This window comes from Neovison vison, chromosome 3 (genome assembly GCF_020171115.1).
Source record: "Neovison vison isolate M4711 chromosome 3, ASM_NN_V1, whole genome shotgun sequence".
In the NCBI taxonomy this organism is placed as follows: Eukaryota; Metazoa; Chordata; class Mammalia; order Carnivora; family Mustelidae; genus Neogale; species Neogale vison.
In genome coordinates this window covers 70,576,463-70,603,934 of record NC_058093.1, presented here as the reverse complement: position 1 = coordinate 70,603,934, position 27,472 = coordinate 70,576,463, and the positions used below count along the sequence as shown (strand labels likewise).

The 27,472-nt window shown below is 35.2% G+C and overlaps 1 protein-coding gene across 4 annotated transcripts; it reads right to left on the bottom strand.

Annotated features, from left to right (window-relative positions):
- On the bottom strand, positions 1-27,444 carry SCRN3 (secernin 3). Of its 4 annotated transcripts, none has more exons than XM_044242363.1 (8): positions 27,388-27,444; positions 25,058-25,227; positions 22,771-22,952; positions 21,544-21,743; positions 18,041-18,253; positions 5,781-5,943; positions 4,632-4,812; positions 1-459 (listed from the first exon to the last, which is right to left on the bottom strand). In XM_044242363.1, the coding sequence occupies exons 2-8, from the start codon at positions 25,214-25,216 to the stop codon at positions 289-291; spliced, it is 1,269 nt and encodes a 422-aa protein (XP_044098298.1). In that variant the 5' UTR covers positions 25,217-25,227; positions 27,388-27,444; the 3' UTR covers positions 1-288. The 4 variants fall into 4 exon arrangements, with proteins under 4 accessions (XP_044098298.1, XP_044098296.1, XP_044098295.1 ...); XM_044242361.1 differs by lacking the exon at positions 27,388-27,444 and adding an exon at positions 27,334-27,349; XM_044242360.1 differs by lacking the exon at positions 27,388-27,444 and adding an exon at positions 27,257-27,324.
- Between the last annotated feature and the right edge of the window lie 28 nt (positions 27,445-27,472).

The window sequence follows — 27,472 nt, the reverse complement described above, 5'->3', positions numbered from 1 at the left end:
TTATTACAATTTTTTAAAAGGTATTATGGCTAAAAAAAAATAGGCAAATAAATACATGAAATACCTCCTGGCTATCCCATGATATACATGCCTAATTCCAATGTTATTTTCATTCTCAATATTTCAGCAAGGCTATATGTAGTTCTCATAGGCCATTAATGTAAATGCTATTAAAGAATAATCAGATCTGTTATCATTTACCAATGATAACTTTGTGATAGATGATAGATGATAGATGATAGGTGATAGATTCTGACTTTAAAGAAGATTGCTCACCATACATGACCACTAAGGACTAATGTTTGACTTATAAATTCTAATTTCATCTTTTGCACACTGAGGAAAGAGATTAACTATTTTATCCACATCAAGATGCTTGTTTTGAAGAATTGATTCCATCTCTTTGAATAGGTCTTTCTCCAGTTTCTTCATGTTGTCCAACAAGGTTTTGGCTTTTTCCTGAACAATTAAAAATAAAAATAAATAAACACATACACATACACATACACATACACATACACATACACATACAAGTCTAACCAAATTCCAGCTCACCTCTACAGACAAGATTTGTTCATTCTGGGTTCTACTTCTAGTTTGATTCCCTTCCTCTTATTCTTTAGATATAGAAGGATGAAATGCTTTGGGAAAAATCATTGTTCTAGATTGAATTAACAGATTAACCCCAATTTACTAGGTATTTTAAATTGAAAATAGAAAAGATAAGAAAATAGTAGAAAAGATAAGAATAGTTGTGTAGGATTAGTCTATAAGCAAGAAACCTAAAAGACAAATAATAGGGCAATTGAAATTATGAAATTGTGATGGGGAAGGTTGCTAAAAATTGAGGCTAAGATCTTTATGAAGTTGGAGCTTCTATACTTAAAATCAATATTATCAGATTAAACAAAGGAAAAAGAACAGCAATATTCAAAGGAAAGAACAACTAAAAGAAAAGACATTTTTTCAATGATTCCTCCCTGTGATTTCTCTGTTTCAAGAAGGGGGGTAGGGGAACAGTCATGACTTTTACAGAATGAAGCAATTTTTAAGTTATTGATGAATTACCATAACCAGTTTTAGAATAGGTACTGAAAGGAAAAGTATGTAAGAAGAAAGTTAATAGAAAATAAGGATAATTTTAAAAATCTGAACAATTATGGGGCAGAACTTCACAAGACAAAGATTCTTAACCTTAATGTGGACTTTAAAATAAAATTGTATTGACTTTTTCTAAGAAACATTATATTACATAACAGTGGGAAAAATGTATTTTGTCTATAAATGGCATTGGAATAATTAGTCAGCTCTTGGAAAAACAAAGAATAGGATCCCTACTTCATAACAGACACAAAAATAAATTTCCCAAAATTAAAGAACTAAATATTTTTTTCAAACACACATAGACATACTGGAAGAAAATACAGAAGTTTTATTTATTTTGAAGTGAGGCTGGCCTTTTCAAGCATAAAATCAAGATGCCTTAAAGGAAAAGACTAACAAATGTAACTGACTAAACATAAAACAATAAACTGAGATGAAAAATTTGCAATATAACAAAGACTCAAAATTCACATATTTTTGTCTCTTTGAAGCAAAAGACAGAAACAACCAAGAAACCACTGAAAAGTAGGCTAAGGAAAAGAAGCATTTAAGAGGAAATACTAATGGCCAATAAACATATGAGAAGATTTCTAACCTCATTAATAATCAAGAAATGTAAATTAAGGGGCACCTGGGTGGCTCAGCTGGTTAAATGGCTGCCTTCAGCTCAGGTCAAGATCTTACTTAGGGTGCTGGGATGGAGCCTCCTGCTCTTGCTTCTCCCTCTTTCCTCACCCCTCCCCACCACTCACGCTCGTGATCTCACGCTCTCTCTCTCTCTCAAATAAAATCTTAAAAAAAAATGTAAATTAAAAGTCAGTAGCATTGACTCTAAGACATAAAAGTAGATTAGAACCAGAGAAAGACAAATAACGTAAGATTTCACTTAGACGTGGAATCTAAAAACCAAAACAAATGAATAAACAAACAAAAAGCAAAAATAGAACCATAAATACAGAGCAAACAGACTGATGGTTGCCAGAGGAGAGGGAGTGAGGGGGAGCAAAATGGGTGAAGAGGAGAGGGAGATACAGATGTCCAGTTATGGAATGAATAAGTCATAGGGATAAAAGGCACATAAAAAATATAGTTACTGGTATTGTAATAACATATGGTGATAGATGGCAGCTACACTTGGGGTGAGCATAGTATAATGTACAGAATTGTCCAATCACTATACTGTACACCTGAAACTAATGTTAACATTGTGTGTCAACTATACTTAAATTAAAAAAAAATAGACTAGAACCCAGCTCTTTGACACTTCTTCCCTTTAATTCTATTCTTTTTTTTTTTTTTTTAAGATTTTATTTATTTATTTAACAGACAGAGATCACAAGTAGGCAGAGAGGCAGGCAGAGAGGAGGGAGCAGGCTCCCTGCCAAGCAGAGAGCCCGATGCGGGGCTCGATCCCAGGACTCTGGGATCATGACCTGAGCCGAAGGCAGGGGCTTTAACCCAATAAGCCACCTAGGCACCCCACTTTAATTCTATTCTTTCCACTGCTTTCTGTTGTCAATCTAACATTTAATGTCTATTAAAGCCTAAAATAGTAACAACAGCTTTTAAATTTTAATTTCAGTATTGCTCAGAAAACTGTCAATCAGCAATTTAATGAAACAAAAATTTAATAAGTCTACAAAATCAACCTACCAGACACAGCATTAAGGGGGAAAGGAAGCTGACAACTCTTGAGAACTATAGTAAGCCATTAGTGCAGTGTGGAGGCTGCTCAGGGAGGAACAAGGGAAAATCCCCCCAGAGCCAACAGTCTGAAACACATCACTGAAGAACTTGAGCAAGAAGAGCTAAAGGGCTCATCATTCTTCACAGGACTGTGCTGAGTCTGGAGGGTAAGCCAAGCCCACACAGTGTACGGCAGTGTATGGCCAGTGGACTGCGCTCTCATCGACACAGTGATGGGCTTCTAAGACAAACTGCTTGCCTCACACTCCATGCCACCAGGCTACAAAAAGTGTTTATGCTCTAAGTTTTCGTTTTTCGTTTAAAGATTTATTTGAAGGAGGGGAGGGGCAGAGGGAGAAGAAGAGAGACTCTTAAGCAGACTCCTTGCTGAGCATGGGGCCCACACATGGCCGATGCTGGGCTCCATGTCGGGCTCAATCTAATGACCCTGAGATCACGGCCTGAGCTGAAACCAAGAGTCACATGCTAAACTGACTTTGTCACCCTGGCATCCCCAGAGTCAAAGTTTGAAGTGAAAGCAAAGTAGCCCAAAATAAATTAAGAATAGTGTCAAGAATTCACAGCAAATAGGTCTGGACAGAACTCTCTGCTTTTAAGTGTAAGCAAAGCAGGTCAGGGAATGGCAACTGTGCCAACATACTACAGACAAAAGCAAGTAAATAATTACCTGAAGGACAATTAATTTAATTAATATTACATAGAATGTATGTGTAGATACATATATGTATATACATAGTATATGTATACGTATATACTTTGTATATACATATAAAGTATATGTATATACGTTGATGAATTAAAAGAAATTATAGATGATAGAAATCAGGAGCTGGTATAAACAGGCGAGAAAAGGTTTAAGATGGCCAATTTTTTCCTTCACTGAAGGAAATGAGTTGATGGGTCTGTAAAAAAAAAATCTTTGGGTAGCCCTTCTATTTCCTTCTAGTCTATTTTTTAATAGACTATTTCCTTCTAGTCTATTTTTTAATAGACTAGAAGGCTAACAGACCTCTAAGGCTGGCTGCCTGGGTGGCTCAGTTGGTTAAGCAACTGCCTGTGGTTCAGGTCATAATCCTGGAGTCCCAGGATCAAGTCTCACATCAGGCTCCCTGCTGAGCAGGGAGCTTGCTTCTCCCTCTGAACCCCCCACCCAAGCATGCACTCTCTCTCTCTCTCTCTCTCTCATTCTCTCCCAAATAAATAAAATCTTTTTAAAAATCAATCTAAGGCTATATGATTACAAACATTATGTAAGAGGCCATGTTAACTGCCTTCCAGTAGCTTTGTCATTTTTGGTGTGAGATATAAATGAAGTAAGCTGCTTAAACTACCCAAGCCTCAGATTCCTTATCAGTAAAATGGATATAATAATAGTAGCTACTCACAAAGAATGTGAAGATTAACTAAAATATTCTGCGTAATGGTACCATGATGCTGGTGGATAGTAAGTGCTCAGTAAATGTGAGGTACTGTTACTACATTTAATACATTAACTTCCCTGAAAGATTCACAATGCATTCTTTTTTTTTTTTTAGTAAGAACATTATTTTTTTTTATTTATTTATTTTTCCAATTTATTTATTTTCAGAAAAACAGTATTCATTATTTTTTCACCACACCCAGTGCTCCATGCAAGCCGCATTCTTAACAACTATTTTTAAACTTCGGTTACAACTCTATAATCTAAACATCTAAACGATTTTTAAACCTATTTTTAGATGAAGGAAGGAAAGAAAGCTGAAATTCCGAAGTTCAAAATGTGGATTGAATCATACTTGAAACTATTCTTAATGACAAAACAGAATATAATTTAATCATACCTCCTTTTTATCTATTACTTCCAATGCCTGTTGATGTTTTTGGTAGAGTGGGTGTCTTCTGTCAGGCTTAAACTGAAAACGTGGCTTCTTTTTAACTGGATCTTCATGTCCAAATGTTGGTGAACTCGTATCCAAGAGTTGTGGAATATTTGGTACAAATATGAAAGGCTTAAAAATGGATCTAGAAGAAAAAGTCTTCAATAATTGACTTGTGGGGATATAAAAATATTTAGCATCATTCTAAATATTTTAAGATTCCCTCTAGTTTCTATTAATTTCTTACATATTAGTTGTTCTTGTCATACTAGGTATACCCATGCTGTCTGTCTTGGTACACTGGGCTCTTCTTTGGGGCTGGGAAACACACTTTTTTTAGTCCTGTATTCCCACGAACCTAACAAAGGGGCTGGCACAGAAACAGTCCCAAGTGAAATTATAGTTCATCATTTTATACTGCAAACTCCACAGCTGAAGGGGAAGAACAATCCTCAGAAGTACAGATTGAGGATTAGGATTTGGAAAGAAAAAGAGCAGCAGTATTAATAAGGTATTCATGAGTCTCATCTGATATTCTTGAAAATATCTTTACTAACACAAAAGACTGTAATACCAGGAGATAGTGACTATAAGATCATTTCTAAATGTAGTGCACATTAAGTTCTATGAAAGACACTAATGACTAGTCTGTACAAATCCTAATTGAGATATAACTTCAACTACTGATGGTTTAAATTTTATATGCGTGTATTTTCTAGATATGAGTAGATAAGTAACCACCTAAATCTGGCACAACTACATCATTTAATCTTTTTACTGTTATTAATCATCTAATATTGTAATATTGAATCTGCAAAAGAAAACCATCTACTTTACTTTTCTTGACAACTTTAAATATATGTGGGGGAAGAGAGTAGGGATAACCGCATATAAGAATCTGTTAACATATTGTAATACTGTACTATAAAAATGAAAATAGCTATGGTGGTTATGTACATGTGATAATGGAACACTACAATCTGAACAGAAAATGCATACAAAAATTACTGTCATATTTGTGTAAGAAAAATTTAGCCTGGCAAAAATCACCAAGGACTAGTGACTACCCTACTCCCTGACCCCTTACTGGTTTATAATATTTTATGACTTTACCTCTCAGGATCAGGAGTCCCTGTGAAGAAGTGAATGCAAGGAAGGCTGGAGTCTTGAGGTAAAATAGAAACCATACTTGCAGTGGTCAGGAATTCTCCCTCCATATTAATGCCACTTGGTTTATCTCGGAGAATGTCCATCATTGTTTCAAAAGTTATATTTCCTAGGGAAATCATTTTTAAAAATCATCAAATACATATGAATTTGTAGACTGATACACTATAAATATGAACTGCTTTCTCTATTGATAGTATATAATGTGAGATAATGATCTAGGTATAAATTAGATATTAATTACAAACAAACCTTATATCATAACTATTAGATTAGTCTCATTCTGCTGTTGTAAGGAAGATTTTTTAGAAAAATATAAAATACAAAGTCTCAAAACCACTTAGGTAAAATCGTAACTTCCTAAGAAGGAATAAAAAAATGCAAAATACACTCAGTCTTGTCCTTGATAAAAAAATTTTTAAGGTGTATTTAGTTAGCAATGCAGTATCAGTAACTACTATCTGAGTCTATCCATTCTGGGAACCAAATATTAAGAGAATATTGTGCTTGGTTTCCAAAATTATACAAGATGTTCTTTATAAAATAACCTACTACTTCTCCTTTAATAATGTCTGTACCTGACATTAATAACATGTGAATTTTAACCAGAGTGGGAATGAAGGAGACAAAACATACTATTGGTTAATGGAATCTTTATGAACATAATTCTGCTGGGCTACTTAAAAAACTTAAATGCCGGGATGCCTGGGTGGCTCAGTTGGTTAAGCAGCTACCTTCAGCTCGGGTCATGATCCCAGCATCCTGGGATCGAGTCCCACATCAGGCTCCTTGCTTGTCAGGGAGCCTGCTTCTCCCTCTCCCTCTGCCTCTGCCTGCCACTCTGTCTGCCTGTGCTCAATCTCGCTCCTCTTTCTCTGACAAATAAATAAATAAAATCTAAAAAAAATAAAATCAAAAACTTAAATGCCATTGTGTGTAATGAAAATAGATGGTATTATATTTTGTTTTCTGTTTTCATATGTGAAGTTTGATATTTTAAGTTTATTTTAGAAAAATAGAAAAATATCTATTTTATCTCTTCAGCAAACACAACATGACCATTGTTACAGAGAGTCTCAGAATTCCATATTTGCAAGGCATTTCCACAAAAAAGTTTAAAAAGCCAATCATGCCTTCAGACAGCTCTGCTCCTTGCTGTACATTTCTATAGTCAAAGATGTGATTCAGGATAGAACTATCTCATGACAAGATGAATAATCTTATCCCTACACAATGTAGTCCTCCAAAAGTAGCCCAAATACCTTCTTCTAACATGTCATAATTCTTTCCAAAAATTTGACTCTCAATTCCTCATGAATCAAATTAAAACTCCTTCAAATCAAAATTACCATTAAGCTTAATTGAAATAAGCTTTTCCTTTCCTATAAGCATTCCTGATCTTTTCTATATTTTGGTCCTATCTCTGCCATTAGATTATAAATTTTCTAAAGACAAAAAGGAATTATTCTCTCTTTAGTTCTCATTCATTCAACACATACTAATTGAGCATCTACTAAATGCCACACACTGTCCCAGGAAATAGACAGAAACAGGCAGATACTGACGTACTTAGGCATAGGTACGTAGCTCTATGAATGTAAAGTAGTGAAAGTCCCCTGGTCCAATTTCAGTTAGGGTGACCACAGTTAATTCAAAAAAAAGATCTTTCCGGAGGAGTTTCAGAATAGGTTTAAAAGCTTTCCTCTGATAAATATAAGAAATTTTCATTATCAAAAGAAAATGGCACTAGAAAATAGCCTTTTAAAGCAGTACATTTAAAATGAGAATCAAAATTTCTTGGTAAATAGTAGAGGAAAGGATTGATTGGGTCTTTAAAATGAAAATAATATTTCAAAAATAAATTTACATAAGCTTATTGTTAACAAAATTTAGGTTAGAATTTTAATATGCCAATTCTTAAGACAATGAATAAATCCAATATAATTTTTCCAACAAGAGTGGAAAGAGAATGTTACTTTAACTACTACAACATGATCATAAAAATAATTTTTTAAAATTACTTATTTGAGAAAGTGAAAGCATGAGAGGCGGGGCAGTGGGAAAGGGAGAATCAGACTCCCCACCAAGCAGGGAGTCTAACTCAGGACTTGGCCCCAGGACCTTGAGAGCATGACCTGAGTGAGACAAAGGCAGATGGTTAACTGACTGAGCCACCTCCCCCTAGCCCAAAACATACTAATTTAAGTCTGTGTCTGATGAAGCTAGTTTGTGGATGCCAGTCGGTCACTTTCTACTGTCTGCTTTCTCTTGGTTTTCAGTCACGTAGTCTTATTCCTTGGCATGTCTGATAATTTTTTATTGAATGTTGGAGACCACAGATGAAAGTTTGTAGAAACTCTTCATGATGTTTTCCTCAACAGAGGATTTAATTTTCTTCTGGCAAACAGAATATAAGTAGATTACCTATTGATCCAGTTGAGACTGGTCTATTCCCTATTGTAGCTTTTCTGGTGTCTCAACTGAAAGCCTGGGGTGTTCCCTAGGCCTCTTCCTGCTTGGCTATTAGATCTAAGTTTTGTCCAAGGCCGTGTGAGATTCCCAAATCTCTACTTAGCTTTTTAGGCTCTTAGGAACTACTTCTGTCTCGATTTCTCAATGTCTCATCCTACATTTGTGCTGCTGAGAACTCAAAAATTGCTTTAAGGAGAAATTGTGACATAGAAGGTCAGGTACTTCTCAAAGTGTAGCTAATCTTTTCTCAATCTCTTGGATCTAGGCTCTCATGTCTTAACTGTTTTGGGTGCTCACCTATACCTTCAAACAGTGGCTTTTATTCCTCTGGCTTTTATAGTTATTCTTGGGGGGAGGTTAGCTGATAACCAGAAGCAGAAGTCCAGCTCAGTGCTTTTAACCACTCCACTACTGAGCCTCCCATCAGTCCCTTTTTACCCTCAAGTAGTATCAATTTTTCAGTAATAGTAATGAACATGATAGACTGTTAATAGATACTGTAAAAAGTACAGTTAAAAAAACATAAAACATATAGTTCCTGCCATCAGATATTTTCAGATACTTTATATTGGCAACGTTTGATTATTGCATTAAAATTAGTTCTAAAGAAACAACTTTCATTTAACACAGTTGGTTGACCACAGGTATGTTTCCTCTCTCCTAATACCGTACTACAATGAAGTAAAGGAATAAGAAAATGTAATAACTCAAAAAGACAAAGCATAAAAACAAGAATTCCCCTCACCTTTTCCCATGATATATGGGAATAATTAAAAGAAAAAGGCTTACAGCAAGTCTATACTCAAAATGTGATTCTGTGACATTTCAAATTAAAATAAAATTGACTTATAAAATAATCTAATGTTACACCCTCAATCATATACGTTACCAACTGTTTCATGTTAATAGCAAATTTTCCATTTCTCCTTAGGATAGTTATGACTTCAAATTCAAGAAAGATAATTTATAGATAACTTGTTATAAGAACAAATCTTTCATTCATTTTGAGAAAATGCAGTTAGAAAAAAAGAGAGTGTATCTGAAAACAGCCCTTAACATTAAAACTCAACAATAAAGCAAAAGCCTACCATCCACACCTATCTATCAGACACATAGCTTCTGCACCCAGTGAGATTTTAAAATGACTCAAATCTAAATTCGTGTAAGTGGCAAGTTTTAATGAAAACAGTGTCAGAACCATAACACTGTGATAATACAGGTATTATGAAAATGTTTTCTGTATTCAAAACCTACAATTCTCAAAATGAAGGGAGGATTTACATGATCACTTGAGAAGGACAGCTGTAAGTAATCCACTAGCAAGCATTGAATAAGTACTGAGACTGCAGTAGCAGGGTTCAGTAAAATGAATGCAAAACACAGGGTGCAATTTCACCGCAATTTAAACTAGTTATTTAAAATACATGAGTGAATATAGATACAATTTGGATATACATGCAGCACAGTTAATAGCTATCAGGTAGCTGGAAAGGAGAAAGGTAGGCTCTTCCATCTAGAAAAATCATAGGAAAAATTAACTATAATGTTCTACTAGACAATTTTCTATGAAAGTATTGGAAAGACATTTATTCTTTTGGCAAAGCACAGAAAGCTGGATGAACTGTACTTTATATTTGGGGAGAAAAACAAGTTTCATGTCAGATGCAACTCTTGCTATAATCATGTATGCATTTTAAATCTATATATAATCCAGCTATTTGTAGTTAAACATAACAGAATTTTGAGGATGCAGTAGCTAATTAATCTATAATTACCTCTATTTTTTCTTTCTTTTGTCCAATTACCCTGAACCCTAGGATTCTTGATATTTTCCTCTGGACCTTAATTACATGTTGTTATTCTTCATTTTTAAAGGAATACTTCCTAATTTATGTCCCGAGCCTCTAAGTTTATTGCCAGAAAAAAGTACACAACAGCGATCTTTGTTAAATTATCTGTAAGTTACAATTTAATTTAACTAACAATCCTTTGTTAATTAAAAAATACATATTAAACACATGTAAGACACTGAACTAGGTACTGAGAGAAATATAAGCTCAAGTAAGAGAGTCCATTTTTTTTCAGTTTCATAGAGGAGATAAATGAAGAGCACAATTTCCTCATTTGTAAAATGAAGATAATACCTACTTCACATAGTTCCTTAGAGAAGATAATGCAATCACTTAGCACAATGTCCAGCCCCTGATAGCTTTTAATAAATGGGAATAGGTACTGGTGCAACTACTACTCAGTCTCTACTTTCACAATAAGCCTAAAATTCCTTAGAATAACACATTTTAGCATTTTCTACATACCCACCCACTTGGGGAATAAAAGGTAGTTTAAATAACTTATTTATAAAATGACAAACTAACATTAAGAAGCCTTGTTTTTAAAAAAAACCTTTCAAATGATAAGACATTCTTCTGGAAAGCAAAATATAAAATACTAAATATTTAGAAAACAATGACATTAAGGCATTCTAAAACCATTGTCACAAGCTTTTTTCTGTCATACCAAATAACTAACAGATTGCTAATGTGTTTAATGAATACCTAAGAAGCAAATATCAATCATTGCTCTGTCTCAAAATAGTTTCTTTCTTATTGGTTTACAGAACCATTCCATTCCTCAGGTGAAGGAGAATATATTAGTCACATATTTTGAAATATTAATGGAATGACCCATTTAGTAGTTAACTGCCACCCAATAATCTAAATAGAAGGTACTTTTCTGGAGCTATCTGGAAGCAAAGGGACAAAGATACACTAAAAGTTTTTTAACAGTTAGTAGTAACCAAATATAAAAATGGGAAAAGATGTATTAATAAATGGGCAATTTAAAAATTACAACTTTTGGGGACACCTGGGTGGTTAGTTAAGCATCTGCCTTTGGCTCAGGTCATGATCGCAGGGTCCTAGGATGGAGTCCCACAGAGGGCTCCCTGCTCAGTGGGGAGCCTGCTTCTCCCTCTGTCTGCTGTTCCCTCTGCTTGTATGCCCTCTCTCTCTAATAAATAATGGGATCATTATTATTATCATTATTATTATCCCCCTATTAAGGGACATAGGAAGGAGTTCTGCTTTCTAATTAAGTCAAATAAGCTCCTATCAGACCAACCCTCTCTTAAATAACTATAAACTTGGGACAAAATACAGACTACCTGAAGCAGTGAACAAAAGCAGGAAAACTAAATAAATAAAATTTAAAAATATAAAAATTACAATTTTTCAACAAACATAAGAATATAAGGATACATAAGAATATGTCTACTCTCACTGGTAAGAGATTTCTATTTTAAAATAATAACATGGGGCACCTGGGTAGCTCAGTGGGTTAAAGCCTCTGCCTTCGGCTCAGGTCATGATCCCAGGGTCCTAGGATCAAGCCCCACATCAGGTTCTCTGCTCTGCAGGGAGCCTGCTTCCTCCTCTCTCTCTGCCTACTTGTGATCTCTGTCTGTCAAATAAATAAATAAATAAATAATCTTTTAAAAAAATAATAACATGCCATTTCTACTACAAAATTCTTTTTTTTTAAAGATTTTATTTATTTATTTGACAGAGATCACAAGTAGGCAGAGAGGCAGGCGGGTGGGTTGGGGGCAAGCAGGCTCCCCACTGAGCAGAGAGTCAGATGCAGGGCTCGATCCTAGGACTCTGAAACTATAACCTGAGCCGAAGGCAGAGGCTTTAACCCAGTGAGCCACCCAGGCACCCCTCTGCTACAAAATTTTATCAAGGTTGAACAAAAATAATATCCTATATTGATAAATATATTAAAATGGCACTCAAATATTGCTGATGGCAATTTAAATTGATGCAACTTTTCTGGTGGTCATTTTGGTAGTGTGTTTCAAAAGACTTAAAACATGTATATGCTTTGAACTTACATCCTACTTCTAGAAACATATTCTAAGAAAATAGTCAAGGGTGGGAACATAAATAATCTATAAGCATATTATATAATTTTCAATAATGAAAAACTAAAAACCTAAATAATGAGAAATTTGTTAACTAAATTAATTAATCCTTACTATATGATTAAAATATAACCACATGGAAATAAGATATCAAAATAATAGAAAACTGTGCAACTGTTAAAAATATGACAAAACTGGGATGCCTGGGTGGCTCAGTTGGTTAAGCAGCTGCCTTTGGCTCAGGTCATGATCCCAGCATCCTGGGATCAAGTCCCACATTGGGCTCCTTGCTCAGCAGGGAGCCTGTTTCTCCCTCTGCCTCTGCCTGCCACTCTGTCTGCCTGTGCTCACTCTTTCTGACAAATAAATAAATAAAATCTTAAAAAAAAAAATGACAAAACTGGGGCACTTGGGTGGCTCAGTGGGTTAAGCCTCTGCCTTTGACTCAGGTCATGATCTCAGGGTCCTGAGATCCAGCCCCATACGGGCTCTCTGCTCAGCAGGGAGCCTGCTTCTCCCCTCTTTCTGCCTGCCTATCTGCCTACTTGTGATCTCTTTCTCTCTGTCAAATAAATAAATAAAATCTTTTTTTTAAAATGACAAAATTGGGAATATATCAAAATAGAATTATCTACATTGTATATTGCTAACTAAAGAAAAGTTATATGCAGAACAATGTGTATGACATACTTTCATTTCTGAAAAAAAAGAAAAAAATTACATATACATATTTGTTTCATTAAGTATATGTTATGTCTAGAAGAATATAGAAGGGATTGCCTATGGAAAAAAGAAATTAGGGAGAGGATCCTATCTAAGAACAGGATATGTATACATCCTATGTACCTGTGGACTTTGAATCATGTGAATATATTTCTATAAATACAATAATGTCAAAGAATATTAAGGGACATAGGAAGGAGTTCTGCTTTCTAATTAAGCCAAATAAGCTCCTATCAGACCAACCCTCCCTTAAATAACTATAAACTTGGGACAAAATACAGACTACCTGAAGCAGTGAACAAAAGCAGGAAAATTCTGGAAGGAGACATTTGGAAGATGGGATCAAGTACAGGACAAATTCACTGGTTTTGTTTTGGCTTTAGCCCTTAGTCAATGCTGTGCAATATTGTGCAAGTATTTACAGAAAACACTGAGCTTTCTGGCCTGAAGAACTAGAAGTTAATCACCAGTACTAGAAACTGAAGGAGGACTCTCATAAAAGACAGAGAGAAAAAGCCCCAATTCTGTGCAAAACCAAACCAAACAAAACCAAAAAAACCATGACCAAATTTCCATCTGTTTTGTGAATCAGCATGTGTGGCCCACTGCAAGCAGCACAGCGAAAGATAAAAGAACTGAGCTGAAATTTGAGCTGCCCACCAGAAGAGTTTGCAGGTTGAGTATAATCAGTGGAATTGTCTAGCAGACAGCTGTCAAGAGTTATTCCTTTTTAGGTGAGTTGTGGTGGCCTGTGGCTTTCAAGGAACTAGTTCATTTCCTCAAAGTTTGTGGTATTTTCCTCCTAATGCTGGTGGGGTAGATAACGATATTTCTTTACCTGACATATAACTTGTGTTGTCTTCCTTTTTTTCTTTGTCAAACTGTCTAGGGTGGATCAATTTTATTGATCTTTTTGAAGAACCAGGTTTCAGTTTGATCAATTTTCTTCATTGTTTTATTTTCAATTTTATTGATTTCTGCTCTTATCTTTATTATTTCCATCCTTTTCCTTGATTGGGATTTTTGTTTGTTTGGTTTTGGTTGGCTTGCTTTGTTTTGTTTCATTTCTGGAGGTGAAAGTTTAGGTTTATATTGTTGAGTTGAGACCTTTCTTATTATCAACTATAATCATTAAATGCTATAAATTTCCCTGTAAGCATTACCTTTATTTCATCCCACAAATTTTGGTATATTAATTTTTACTTCATTCCCCTCAAAATCTTTTTATTTTTCCCCTCAGAATCTTTTCTAATTTCCCTCGAGAATTTTTTGACCCATGAATTTAAAATGTGTTATGTAATTTCCAAGTATTTGGGGACTTTCCAGATATCCTTCTATAATTGATTTTAAATTTAATTTCATTATCACCAGAGAGACCATACTTTGTTATATTTCTTTTAAATTTGGTAAGATTTGTTTTATGACCCAGGATATGGACAACCTTGGTATATATTTGATGTGCACTTGAAAAGAATGTGTATTACACTGTTGTTGGGTGGAATATCCTATAAATAATGCATTAGATCCAGTGGTTGATGGTACTGTTCAGTTTTTTAATATCCTTGTAGATTTCCTGTCCAGTAGTTCTGACAACTGAGAGAGAAGTATTGAAGTCTCCCGTTATAATTGTGAAATTGTCTATTTCTCTTTTCGGTCGATTTCAGTTCTGGCTTCATATATTTGGAAGCTTTGTTGTTAGATGCATATGCATTTAACATGGAGACATAATAATCCCATTAAAATGATCTATTTTGATTATGTAGTATCCCTCTTTCTCCCTGGTAATTTATCTTGCTCTAAAGTCTAATTCATCCAATATTTATATAGCCAACCCAGCTGTCTTTTGATGAGTATTTAAAAAGACACATCTTCTCCCACCCTTTAACTTTACATTTCAAGTTAGTTATTCATATATAGCAATAGCTAAGTCTAGTTTTTTTTATTTGTTTTGTTTTTATTATATTGTTTGTTTTCTATTTGATCCTTCAGGTTTTTTGTTCCTCTATTTTCCCTTTCTCACCTTATTTTTGAATATTTTCTTAGTATTCTATTTTATTTGTTCACTTTTTTCTGTATCTTATCATGTGGCTTTTTAAATAGTTGTTCTAGAATTACAATATACATACTTAACTTTTCCAATTACTAGAATTAATATTTTAAAACTTCAAGGAGGATGTAGAAATCTTACCACCATACAGGTCTCTATGTACTCCCCTCTTTATATTGAGGCTATTTTTTGTACTATAGGAAATATATTGTTGGCTTGTAACTGTCAGACTTATTTTTTAAAGTCTTAAGGGGAGAAACATAGTATTATATTTACCCAGATATTTCTCATTTCTGCAGCTCTTCCTTCATTCTTAAAGTTCCATGTTTCACTGTGATATCATTTCCTTTATATCTGAAAAGCTTCCTTTAAAATTTCTTTTAGAGCAGGCTATTGGCAACAAAGTCTCTTAGTTTTCCTATATATCAGCATATTTTTATTTCTCCTTCATTTCTGAAGAGTATTTTGGCTGAATATAAAATTCTGGTTTGACTTTTCTTTTAGAATTTTAAAAATGTTGTTTCACTGCCTTTAGGCATCCAGGGTTTATAATGATAAACTCCCAGAAATCATTTTCTATCTATATGTAATTTGTTTTCCCTTAGCTGAGTTCAAGATTTTTTTTCTTTGTCTTTGGTTTTTAGTGTTTCGTGCATTAAGACATGGATGAATTTATCTTGAGATTTTCAAATTCTCCTGAATCTGTAAGTTTAAGTCTTTTGCCATTTTGACAAGGTTTCAGTCATTATTCAAAAATTTTTCTGCATCACACTATTCTCTCCTTCTGAGACTCCAATGACATGAATTTTAGACATCTGGGTACTGTTCCACAGTCCCTAAGACCCTGTTCTTTTTGTTTTCTTGCTTCAAATTCTGTTATTCAGATTAGATAATTTCTACTGATCTATCTTCATGTCCACTCTTTCTTCTGTCATCTCCATTCTGCTAGTGAGCCTACTGAGTTAATTTTTTACTTTGGTATTGTGTTTTCCAATGATAAAACCTCCATTGAACTACAGATTCTAATTAAAAGGTAGAACTTATTAGAATGGTTTTTAAAAAGACCAAACTATACGGTTTTTGTAAGAAATGCACTGATAGTCTGAATACTGATAGTTTGAAAGCAAATGATAAGTAAGTATATGTCATGTAGATAGTAAGCAGAAGACTGGGCTAAAATTGACTTCAAGAAAATGATCATTACCATGAGAAATAATGTTTCATAAAAGTAAAAGGACCAATTTACCAGGAAGATATAACAATATAAATGTGTATGTACTTAACAATAGAGCTTCAAAATACAAAGCAAAAACACACAATTCCATAAATATAATTGGAGATTTTCACACTCCTCTTTCATTCATATATACAACAATTTAAAAAAAAATCAGTAAAGGCAGAATGATCACAATATCCAGAAGGATCACTTCCCTTACAAATGGTACTAAGCTAGCCTAGAGTAAAGGCTACTCTAGAGCTATCCTAGCAGGCCTAAGAGAGATGACACTGTTCTTCAGGTTACTTAACTAATGTAAGTCCAACACTCTTTAAAGCAATAACACAAAATCCAGCATGCAACAAATAAAATCTACAATGTCTACTATCCAATCAAAAATACCAGACACACAAACAAGCAGGAAAATTTGAGCCCCAAACCAGAAAAAAATCAGATTAACAGAAACAGATCCAGAAATTGCAGAGATAATGGAGTTAGCAGACAATGAGGCTAAAACAATTATAGAACAGGTATGTGCTGAATATGTTCACTGAAGAAAAACATGAAAGTTAATGAATAGAGAAGTAGGAAATACACACAAAAAGTACCAAATGGAACATATAGAGATAAAAAACATAATATCTGAAAAATGATTATCACTAGATGAGATTAACAGCAGATTAGATAATGCAGAAGAAAAGATCAGTGAACTTGAGAACATAACAATAAAACTATCCGTAGTAAATGTAGAAACTACATCCTTTTATCTCAATGTCCACGTAACTTAAATGTTTTCAATGGCAGTTACATGCAGATTCATTATAGCAGATTTCTCATTTGGATAGGAAATTTGAATAAAATCTGAATATCTGTCATATCAAATATTCACACAGTGACTATGGAGAGACACAGGTATGCTGAAATCCTATGTGATTTACTGGTTCAACCAATGTTTGTTTCTCAGCACGGCACAGGTAGCCCCAGCTGAGCATACCAAATACATTTAACTCTGAGTTCAATCTCTCACCAGAGACTTGTGCTGACCCATAGCCTGAGACAACAGACAGCTCAATTTCAGGCTGGGATTCTTGGAAGGGAGCAGAATGGCATTTTTCAGATTCATAATCTTGGTAAGTAGTCCAGTTCCTGCTCCTCAAACAGGTCTCCACCTAGACACCTATATTCTCACAGATGTTAGAACTATCCTTCGACACTTCTATTGGTCCAGAACCCCTTCTTTGATATCAGATAGAAGGACTGTGTGAGAAAGAGACACATCAAATCTTGCTAATACTATGGGCTCTCTTCATTTCTGGTAGTTCGTAATTTCCTTGTCTTGTGTTCAAATCTAACTATATATATCCTTAATGTTTAAATATTTTATTCAATATCTCTAAAATTGAGGAGAAGAGGTAATTCTTACATCTGCTCATGTTGCCTTCTCAACTAATTCTAGATATAACTTTTTTAGTAATAAAATAACCAATAAGTATATTATCAAAAGACATATTAAAGAAACCTGTCTCCATCTTCCAATAATTTCTGAGAAGAAAAACCATCCCAATTTTGTTTAAGAATATTAGTAAAAACTGAAAAAATGGGTCTGAGGACTGTGAATCTTATCCTTCAAAAAGAATTATTACCCTCAGAATTATATAGCACTTCACTCATCTCAAGGAAAAAAAGCTTGTATCAGTTTATAAAATATCAGTTTAATAAAAATATCTTTACTAAGAATAATTCCTTCAAAACCAGATTTTATACCCACATTATACCCAGGCAGAATACAATTTTTCATTCTGATATTATTTCAATGATAAAATTACCTTTGTGTTTATTCAGAAGCTTGTAGCCTTCACAGTATCTGCCTGGTGAAATCATCATCTTGGCTGTGTCAAGATAAGAGTATGCTGCAGCAAAATCAAACTCCTTTTTACCATCCCACCAACCTTTCCGCTTAGCATAGTTTCTCATGTCTGGATGTTCCCGATCAATGTTGGTTGTTATAGAAAGCTGATTAGAAATATTACGAATGCCCTCTATTTTCAAAGAAAAAGAGAAAGGGGAAAGAAAAATCACGTTATCATGTTGTATTTATCTGTACATTATGATTTTTTTTTAAAGATTTTATTTATTTATTTGACAGAGAGAAATCACAAGTAGTAGGAGAGGCAGGCAGAGAGAGAGAGGGAAGCAGGCTCCCTGCTGAGCAGAGAGCCCAATGCGGGACTCGATCCCAGGACCCCGAGATCATGACCTGAGCCGAAGGCAGCGGCTTAACCCACTGAGCCACCCAGGCGCCCTGTACATTATGATTCTTAATCACTATTTAAATGTGAATATATACTTCTAAATTTTGTATCATGTGCATCTCATCTATTACATACTCAAAAAGATAAATAGGGGTGTTTGGGTGGCTTGTCGGGTAAGTGTCTGACTTTTGACTTCAACTCAGGTCATGATCTCAGAATCATGAGACTGAGACCTGCATTGGGCTTTGCACTGGGTGTGGAAGCTACTTAAAATTCTCTTTCTCCCTCTGTTCCTTCTACCCACCTCTGCCTGACTTGTACTCTTTCTCTCCCCCTCCCCAAAAAGATAAATGGATTATTTTTTAATTAAACTTCTTAAACTTTTTATTTTGAGATGATTGTAGATTCACATGCAGTTGTAAGAAGTAATACAGAGCTCCTGTGTACCCATTACACAGTTTCCCCCAATGGTAACATCTTGTATAATAGCACAGCTAACTGGCATGAATACAGTCAAGATATAGAACATTTCCTTCTTCACAAAGATCACTCATGTTGCCCTCCTATGACCACATCCCCCTTATGCGCCCCCACTAAACCCTCATTAACCCCATGCAACCACTACCTTGCTATCCATTTCTATTACTGTCATTTCAAGAATATTATACAAATGAAATCATATAGCAGGGGCACCTGGGTGGCTCAGTGGGTTAAAGCCTCTGCCTTCAGCTTAGGTCAGGATCCCAGGGTCCTGGGATCAAGCCCCACATCAGGCTCTCTGCGCGGCAGGGAGCCGGCTTCCTCCTCTCTCTCTGTCTGCCTCTCTGCCTACTTGTGATCTCTGTCTGTCAAATAAATAAATAAAATCTTTTAAAAATATATTTAAAAATCATATAGCATATAACCTTTTCTCTTTTTTCACTTGATATCATTCTCTAAAGATTCATCCAGGTTATTACATATATTAAGAGTTCTTTCCTTTTTATTGCTGAGATTATTCCACAGTATGTACTGGTTTGTTTAACCATTCACAAGCTAAAGGACATCTGGGTTGTTTCTAGCTTTTGGCTGTTATGGAGAAAGCTGCTATAAATATTTGTGTATGGGTTCTTGTGTGCATGTAAGTCCCTGGGATAAATGCACAAGATTGCAATTGCTGGGGGACATGGTAGTTGTGTATTTAGTTTTTTTTTTAAAAAGCTGCCAAACTGTTTTCCAGAGTAGATGCACATTCTTACCAGCAATGATTAAATGATCCTTCTCCAACTTCTCACCAGTGTTGAGTAGTATCATCTAAAAATTTTAACTCTATTGGTATAAGTACAAAGAAACCTCATTGTGGCTTTAGTTTGCATTTCCCTAATAGCTAATGATATTGAACATTTCATGTGCTTTTTTGACATCTGTATAACCCTTTAGGTGAAATGTCTCTTCTTGTCTTTTGCCCGTTTTGCTAGTTGGATTGTCTTTTTACCATTGAGGTTTGAGATTTCTTTATATATTTTAGATATTAGTCTTTTGTAGAAATTACTTTTCCAAAAATTAGTCATAAATTTAGAACAGAAATATAAGATACCCAAAAATATGGCAGTAAGTTATAACAAAATTGTCAACTAAAATACAAAGCAGAAGAAAGAATAAAAACTAGTTCTAAAGAGACCATAAAGAATGAAGCATATCATGAAAAATGAAAATTGATAACGTTTTAAAATCAGTTTAGAATAAAGTCTGCTAAGTAGAAATCAATTAAATTACTCTAACAAAGTCATACTTGGGATATTCTCACTACAAAAACCAGAATAACGTCATGAGGGAGTCAGACACGGAAGAAGAGTTTTTGGACTATAGATAATTTGATAAAATTTAATTATGTAGTTCTTAGGCTCATTTAGTAATAGGAAGAGAAACCAGTTGGCAAAATTAATCTACAACTGGATAATCATACTCAATGCGGGTGTTCCTTTTGAATATCTAGGTAGGGCTATCTTTCTCAACAGAATACCTTACTCATTTCTCTCTTGCATTTAGCACACTTAATAAAATAAAGAGTGCTAGTGGTACAATCAGGCCAATAAGAAAATAGTCTAAATTCGATTTTATGTATCAGGCAAAATAAAAACAGGCAAAATATAAAATAAAACATCATCAAAAGAACTGGCAATGATTGATTTTGAAAAATAACATCCACATCCTCCAAAACTCAAGGATAACTTCATGAAGATTTTCTGAATTTCTCCAGCCCACAGTGACTTTTTCTTTCTCTAAATGTTTACAGCATCTATGTGCCTGAGTCATTCAGGCACCATTTAATATTTTCACATGTGCAAATTATCTCCCCTGCAAAACTAGGAGATCCAGGAGGTAAGTCTGTTAAAGTACATGATCATGCTTGAGTATAAGGCTGTACTCTAATAAAAGAATATTGAACTGAGAGTCAGGATGATTTAAGTTTAAATTTAAAGATTTAAATTCTTTCAATTGCTGCCTCAAGTAAAGCACTTCACATCTCCAGATTTCCTCACTTGAAAAATAAAAGGAATATATGGTCACTAAGAGACCATAAAAAAATACAAAGCATCCTAAAACAATCAAATTGCGTTATTATACTCAATGTTTACACTTTACTATTGTATCAGTATATTCCTTCCAGCCACTAGCTGACAGACTCCAATCCCCAGAAGCACTCCCCTTTCCTTACCTCCATATCCATATGCAATAAAAAGTTTGAGTTCAGGCCAAAGTTAAAAGAGGAAGAAAAGGCAAGGGGTTATCAAGAACTGGAAAAGTACTATAACAGTCAAAAGAGGCAGCACAGAAAATATATACAGATTACATAAAATTAGTATCATAATATGAAAAATAGAGAACACCACCTTTTTCTCTTTTTCAGAAAAGCTCTTTGTAGCGCTCTTTCACTGTTAACATTCTTTCAAATTTTTTCATTTCCCCAGCAGATCCACCCTTCATTGCACTGGATTATAAATCTTGACAAACAATTAAATACAATGTCTGTAGTTAAGGGGGTTATTTTATTAATTATAAGATAATATTTTTTAATCATGAAAAGTTGTCCATACCTTGTACTTTTTCTGCAGCCCAGTACTTTCCTGCAGTCTCCAGAATCCACGCTTCCTTCCTATCAGCTATCAGGAAACTATTGTGATAGCTAAATACCATCCTACCCTCTGAACAATTTCCACCCTGGCCATATTTTTCTAATAGATCAACAATGACATTGAGGGCTTTTTCAGCTGTATCAGCTCTTTCAAGGCCAAGTCTAAAATAAAAATAAAAGTTTTCAGATTAAAAGAAATTTCCATCATTTCCCTTAAATAATTTCATGCACAGGAGATTTTTTTGTTTATATTCAAAGCAAAAGTTCTTTCAAGTTAATGGATAAACTGAAACCCAACTTCTAAGCCATTCCTTCTAAAGCCTGTTTGGAATCATGAAAACAGTCTTTGGCATCAGATCAATGTTCAAATTCCAACTTGGTAATTTATTGGCAAGTTGCTTTATCTCAGTATCTCATCTATAAAATGAGGATAATAATATTTAGCCCATGAGGTTACTGTGAGAATTAAGGTCTGATAAAATATTAGGTATTATTTTACATAATTCACATAAAAGAATCATAATTTTCAAGTCCTTCCCTTCTCCCAATTAAAGATCTTTGAAGTCTACAAATTACATGCCTATATAAGCATACTTTGGAGATATTGCAGGTTCAGTTTCAGACCACTGGAATAAAATGAGTATTGCAAAAAGTGAATCAAATGAATTTTCTGATTCTCCAGTGCATATAAAAGTTATGTTTACACTATACTATAGTCTATTAAGTGTGCAACAGCATTATGTCCAAAAGGCAATTACATACCTTAACTTAAAAATAAATTGAAAAAGACTTCATTGCTAAAAAATGCCAACCATCATCTGAGCTTTCAACAAGTTATAATCACTAATCACAGATCACTATAACCAATATAATAATAATAAAAACTTTTTGAAATATTGTGATAATTACCAAAATATGACAGAGATGCAAAGTGAGCATGTGCTATTTGAAAAATGGTGCCAATAGACTTGCCTAACATAACATTGCCACAAACCTTCAATTTGTAAACACTGCAGTATCTGTGAAGTGTAATAAGGCAAAGCATAACAAGATGAGGTAAGTCTGTACTCTGAAGAATTTTAACACAAATATAAAGTGTCAATGTCCAAAATATGGGAAAAAGAGGAAAATAAAACTTGTAAGAGTTTTAGACAAGTTCCGTACTGAAAAAGTATAATTAAAAAATAACCTGACAAGGTCCATGCCCAGTAGTGCTTCTTCATCACAAACTTCTTCTCTTCCCCATACAGCTTCATTTCCAATGCAGACTCCACGCTCATTGGCTCCCATTTCTGCCCCCCATAACCAAGATGGGCGACTAAGGACAACAGCATATGTTTCAGGAACTTGATCAATTTCTATGTAAGTACACTGTAAAGAAAGTCATAGCAACAACCATAAAACCAAAAAAGAAAAAGTTATCAAGTTGCAGAATCTTAAAAATAAATCAAAAGATTTGTCCACTATGAAATAAAGTATAACTTAAAATTTTCAATAATAAAGTTACTACCCTTAAAATATATTCAAAATTGACCCTAAAGGGACGCCTGGGTGGCGCAGTTGGTTAAACGACTGCCTCCGGCTCAGGGCGTGATCCTGGAGTCCCGGGATCGAGTCCCACATCAGGCTCCCAGCTCCATGGGGAGTCTGCTTCGCTCTCTGACCTTCTCCTCGCTCATTCTCTCTCTCACTGTCTCTCTCTCTCAAATAAATAAAATAAAAAAATCTTAAAAAAAAAATTACAAAATTGACCCTAAAGCATTTATTCATTCAAATATTTATTAAGCATCTATTAGAAAGTACTCTGCTAAGAGATATATCAGTTATAAAGATGAATCAGGTATAGATCTTGCTTTCGAGAAACTAAGGCTTGTACACTAATTAAAATACAACAAAATGTAAAGTATAAGGGCCGTTAAGAAAAATAAGAATGAGGGGCACCTGAGTGGCTCAATGGGTTAAAGCCTCTGCCTTCGGCTCAGGTCATGATCCCAGGGTCCTGGGATCGAGCCCCGCATCGGGCTCTCTGCTCAGCGGCAAGCCTGCTTCCCCTCTCTCACTCTGCCTGCCTCTCTGCCTACTTGTGATCTCTCTCTGTCAAATGAATAAATAAAATCTTTAAAAAAAAAAAAAAGAAAAGTAAAAATGAGATGTTAATGTAAGCTCAGAAGAGAGATGGTTTCTAGGTATGAAATCTTGAAACATTTTTTTAGAGGAAGATATAATTAGTTGAAGCTTAAAGGGATTGGATCTCAATCTCAACATCCAGTATTTCTTAATTAGTAACCTAAGTCCCGTACGGTAGCCCTCATATACGAAAGAATTCCTATAGAAGCCTATGTAATATGTAGAAGTCACCCATCCGGTATGTCCACCACGGTGAAAAGAATAAGAACCACTGGTTTACAGAATATGAGAAATTTAAACATAAAGAGATAAAGTAGAAATGGATCCAAGATGAATAAATAGTTTCAGCAAAAGAAAAAAAAGGTTTGTATACAGAAAACATCTAATATTTAATATATTTTAGTATTCAAGTATCAATAAAATGAAATCTAAAAAATGCATAACTTAGCAATAAAAGCATAATGTGAAACTTTAAGTTCCATGTTGAATGGATTTTTAACAAAAATTTTCAAAGGATCCTTTAATTAATGTGTATACTACCAAATGACTGCATAAAATGCATGTTAATAATGTTATTGCAGGGCCCCATAAGAATGGAATGACTTTCCCTATTCTACACCAATCAGAATACTTTCTGTCCATCAAGCTCCAGCTGAAACCCCAGCTCCCAGTGAAGTCTTCCTTGATATCTCTAGTCTGAATTAACTGCTCCTTCTCCATTGTTGTCACAACTCACTGCTCTTACTTACATCAGTATTAAAATCACCCTACCTTATATGGGGTTAGTTATATATATATTGTGTTCCTCTACTAGACTCCAATCTCCTGGAAGACAGAGCTAGTTTTTTTTATTTTTTTTTAAAGATTTTATTTTATTTATTTGAGAGAGAGAGACAGTGAGAGAGAGAATGAGCGAGGAGAAGGTCAGAGAGCGAAGCAGACTCCCCATGGAGCTGGGAGCCTGATGTGGGACTCGATCCCGGGACTCCAGGATCACGCCCTGAGCCGGAGGCAGTCGTTTAACCAACTGCGCCACCCAGGCGCCCCGACAGAGCTAGTTTTGATAGTAGGCTTTAAATCCCTGCCCTATTTGACAAGCTTGAGTATGATAAACATTCAAATGTTTGATCAAAGAATTAACAAATATTTTTATTGTTATTTCAGCTTCCTCCAAATCATTGAAATAAAAGACCAGAAATCTAGTTCTGACTGAAATTGTTTTTCAAATTTAAATCCTTGAATTTTTAACTTCCATAGTCCCTGCCAAATAGCTAGCTAATGATTTTTTTTTAAGCTGGCTATGATATTTTTAAAGAAAACAATTGTCAAAAAAAATGTACTTCACCTACCTGAAGATGTTCTCTCAGGTTATCATGAACTGCAGCAGGAAAATAAACCACCTCCTGTACTTCATCGCACAATCTATCTGAATTTTTTCCAAAAATAATCCTGTTACCAACAGTTGCTGGAGGTAATGCCACAAAAGTATCACAGGAACAAGGTTCCATTTTTTAAAAAACTAAACAAACAAACAAAAACATAGAAAGTTCAAAATAAAAGGAGAAAAACATTTTTAGTATATAAAAAACAAAGAATTGAACTTGATGACCAAGGGATGTTACTGCCATACCTAATACAGGGTGTTCATTAAAGTTTTAAACTTTATACTGAATTACAAAAATCAGTAAGAAAACAACGTGAGAATGAATCTTATACTACCAGAATCAGTAAGAAAATAGCAATCACCAGTACTTTCTTCTAGTCTCTAGGTCAAATTTATCCTCTAAGATCTTCCTCTCCTGAAGTCTTCCCTGAATCTTTCACTAGTTCCATATTTGAGAACCCCTGAACTTAACTCTACTGCTATGATGACCATATCTGTGTATACACATGAGTTACCATATTTGTGCACATATATGTGTCTCCTTTTGAACAGTAAGATCCTTGAGGGCTAGGAATATGTTTTATTAATCTTTGTATTCTCATCACCTGAACTTACGAAAAGTCCCAGCATTTCCTCAAACAAGACGAATACACAGATTATAACACTGAGAAGACTAAAATTTTAAAGACTCACTGAATCAGATAAATACAAAAACATGTCAATAAAATTCCAAATTGTTGATATTTCCAGGAAGAAGTTCGCATACATAACTCTGTAAATTCTGATTGTAGAATTTAGTATCAAGATTGTGTTTTCAAAAAAAAAAAAAAAAAGATTGTGTTTTCAGGGCACCTGGGTGGCTCAGTGGGTTAAGCCTCTGCCTTCAGCTCAGGTTGTGATCTCAGAGTCCTGGGATCGGGCCCCACATCGAGCTCTCTGCTCAGCAGGAAGCCTGCTTCCTCCTCTCTCTGCCTGCCTCTCTACCTACTTGTGATCTCCGTCTGTCAAATAAATAAAATCTTCAAAAAAAAAAAAAGATTGTGTTTTCATTTTTAATTGGAAAATCTTAAATCCTCAATTTTTGTAGACGTATTTGTTCCCAGAATGGACAGATTGTTTTAGAGTTCCCTGCTTTCCTTTATTTTATAATGCCCAAACTTTAAAACGGCTTTACACAAACAGATGCTGGCAATTTAAAAACAAAATGTAAATCTAATAAATGTTTCATTCAAAAAACAAAGTGAGTCAAGTAAGAAACACCTTTAGCCTGAAACTCCTAAGATTTTTCTTCTCTTCAGTTATAGATGGTTCCTCAGTTATAGGGTAGCTGCTGTTTTCTGTGTGAATTTCAACCTTTACGTCCTGGATCGCCTCCTCTTTGTGTTCCAAAGTTATTTCTACCACTGCATAACCTTGGCAGGCTATTTACTCTCAATCTAAGCCCTCTGCTTCACCAGTACGTATCTCAGGAGGCTGTTACTAGAATGTACTAAGACAGTGTGTAAAACTTTTTTTGCGTAGTACCTGAAACATATCAGACACGCAAAAGAAAGCTGTTAGATTATCATTGGACAGAAGAGTAAATTTCTCACAAAAGGTTTATTCTTGCTATCACATCCAATGCCTCCCTGAGAGAGGACTGGATTGGTGGATCCCCCAGAGCGGTAGTAGCCACGTCCACTAAAAACCCTGGGGTGGGGGCCTCAAGGGCCGTCAAGCTGCACTAGACGATCAGGGCTAACTGGGGTCAGACGAGAAGCTAAGGAAGCACGCCACCACCTAGCCCATTTAGAAGGGCAAGGTTTGAGAGCCCTGACGAACTCCTAGTACGCGTTCATCAATCAGTAAACGTTCACGAACATCTTTCTGAGCCAGTCACTGTACAGCTGGTGACAAAATAGAATCCTCGCTCTTGTGGAGTTAGCATTCTATTTTAAATGCTTTGGTTCACCAACAGTTTTGCGAAACATCACATCATTTGATCCCTACGAAAGTACCACAGTTTGGGCAAGAAATACTGTTTTCACAATAAATAGGTGCGGAAAACTTCACGGGAACTAGAGTCAGAGACCACAGAATGAAGGGCTCGAACTTCAAACACCCCTCCCCACCCAGCACGCACTCCACACTCCAGCTGCCGCGGCTCGGCGAGCGGCCCGCTCACCTCAGACCCCGGTTGCCTCCCGCAGCACCCGCCTCCAGTCCCGCCCGCGAAGCCCCTAGCGGATTCCCACTTCCCACCTCCGCTCCGCAAACGCCTCCCCACTCACGCCCCTCCCCCGGCCTGGGACCTACCCTCAATGGAAGGGGGAAGGGCGTGCTGCGGTAGGCGGAGGCGCTAGTCGCCGGAAGCTGTCACCCAAGACCGCGGAAGTTCCCG

What these genes read in the sequence shown, in the direction of transcription:
- SCRN3 (XM_044242363.1), bottom strand. Translation starts at nt 25,216, where the DNA reads ATGGAACCTTGTTCCTGTGATACTTTTGTGGCATTACCTCCAGCAACT. An exon ending in ACCTGAGAGAACATCTTCAG is followed by an intron (nt 22,953 to 25,057) that starts GTAGGTGAAGTA and finishes CTTTCTTTACAG; the next exon opens with TGTACTTACATAGAAATTGA. An exon ending in CTGGGCATGGACCTTGTCAG is followed by an intron (nt 21,744 to 22,770) that starts GTTATTTTTTAA and finishes TTTTTATTTTAG; the next exon opens with ACTTGGCCTTGAAAGAGCTG.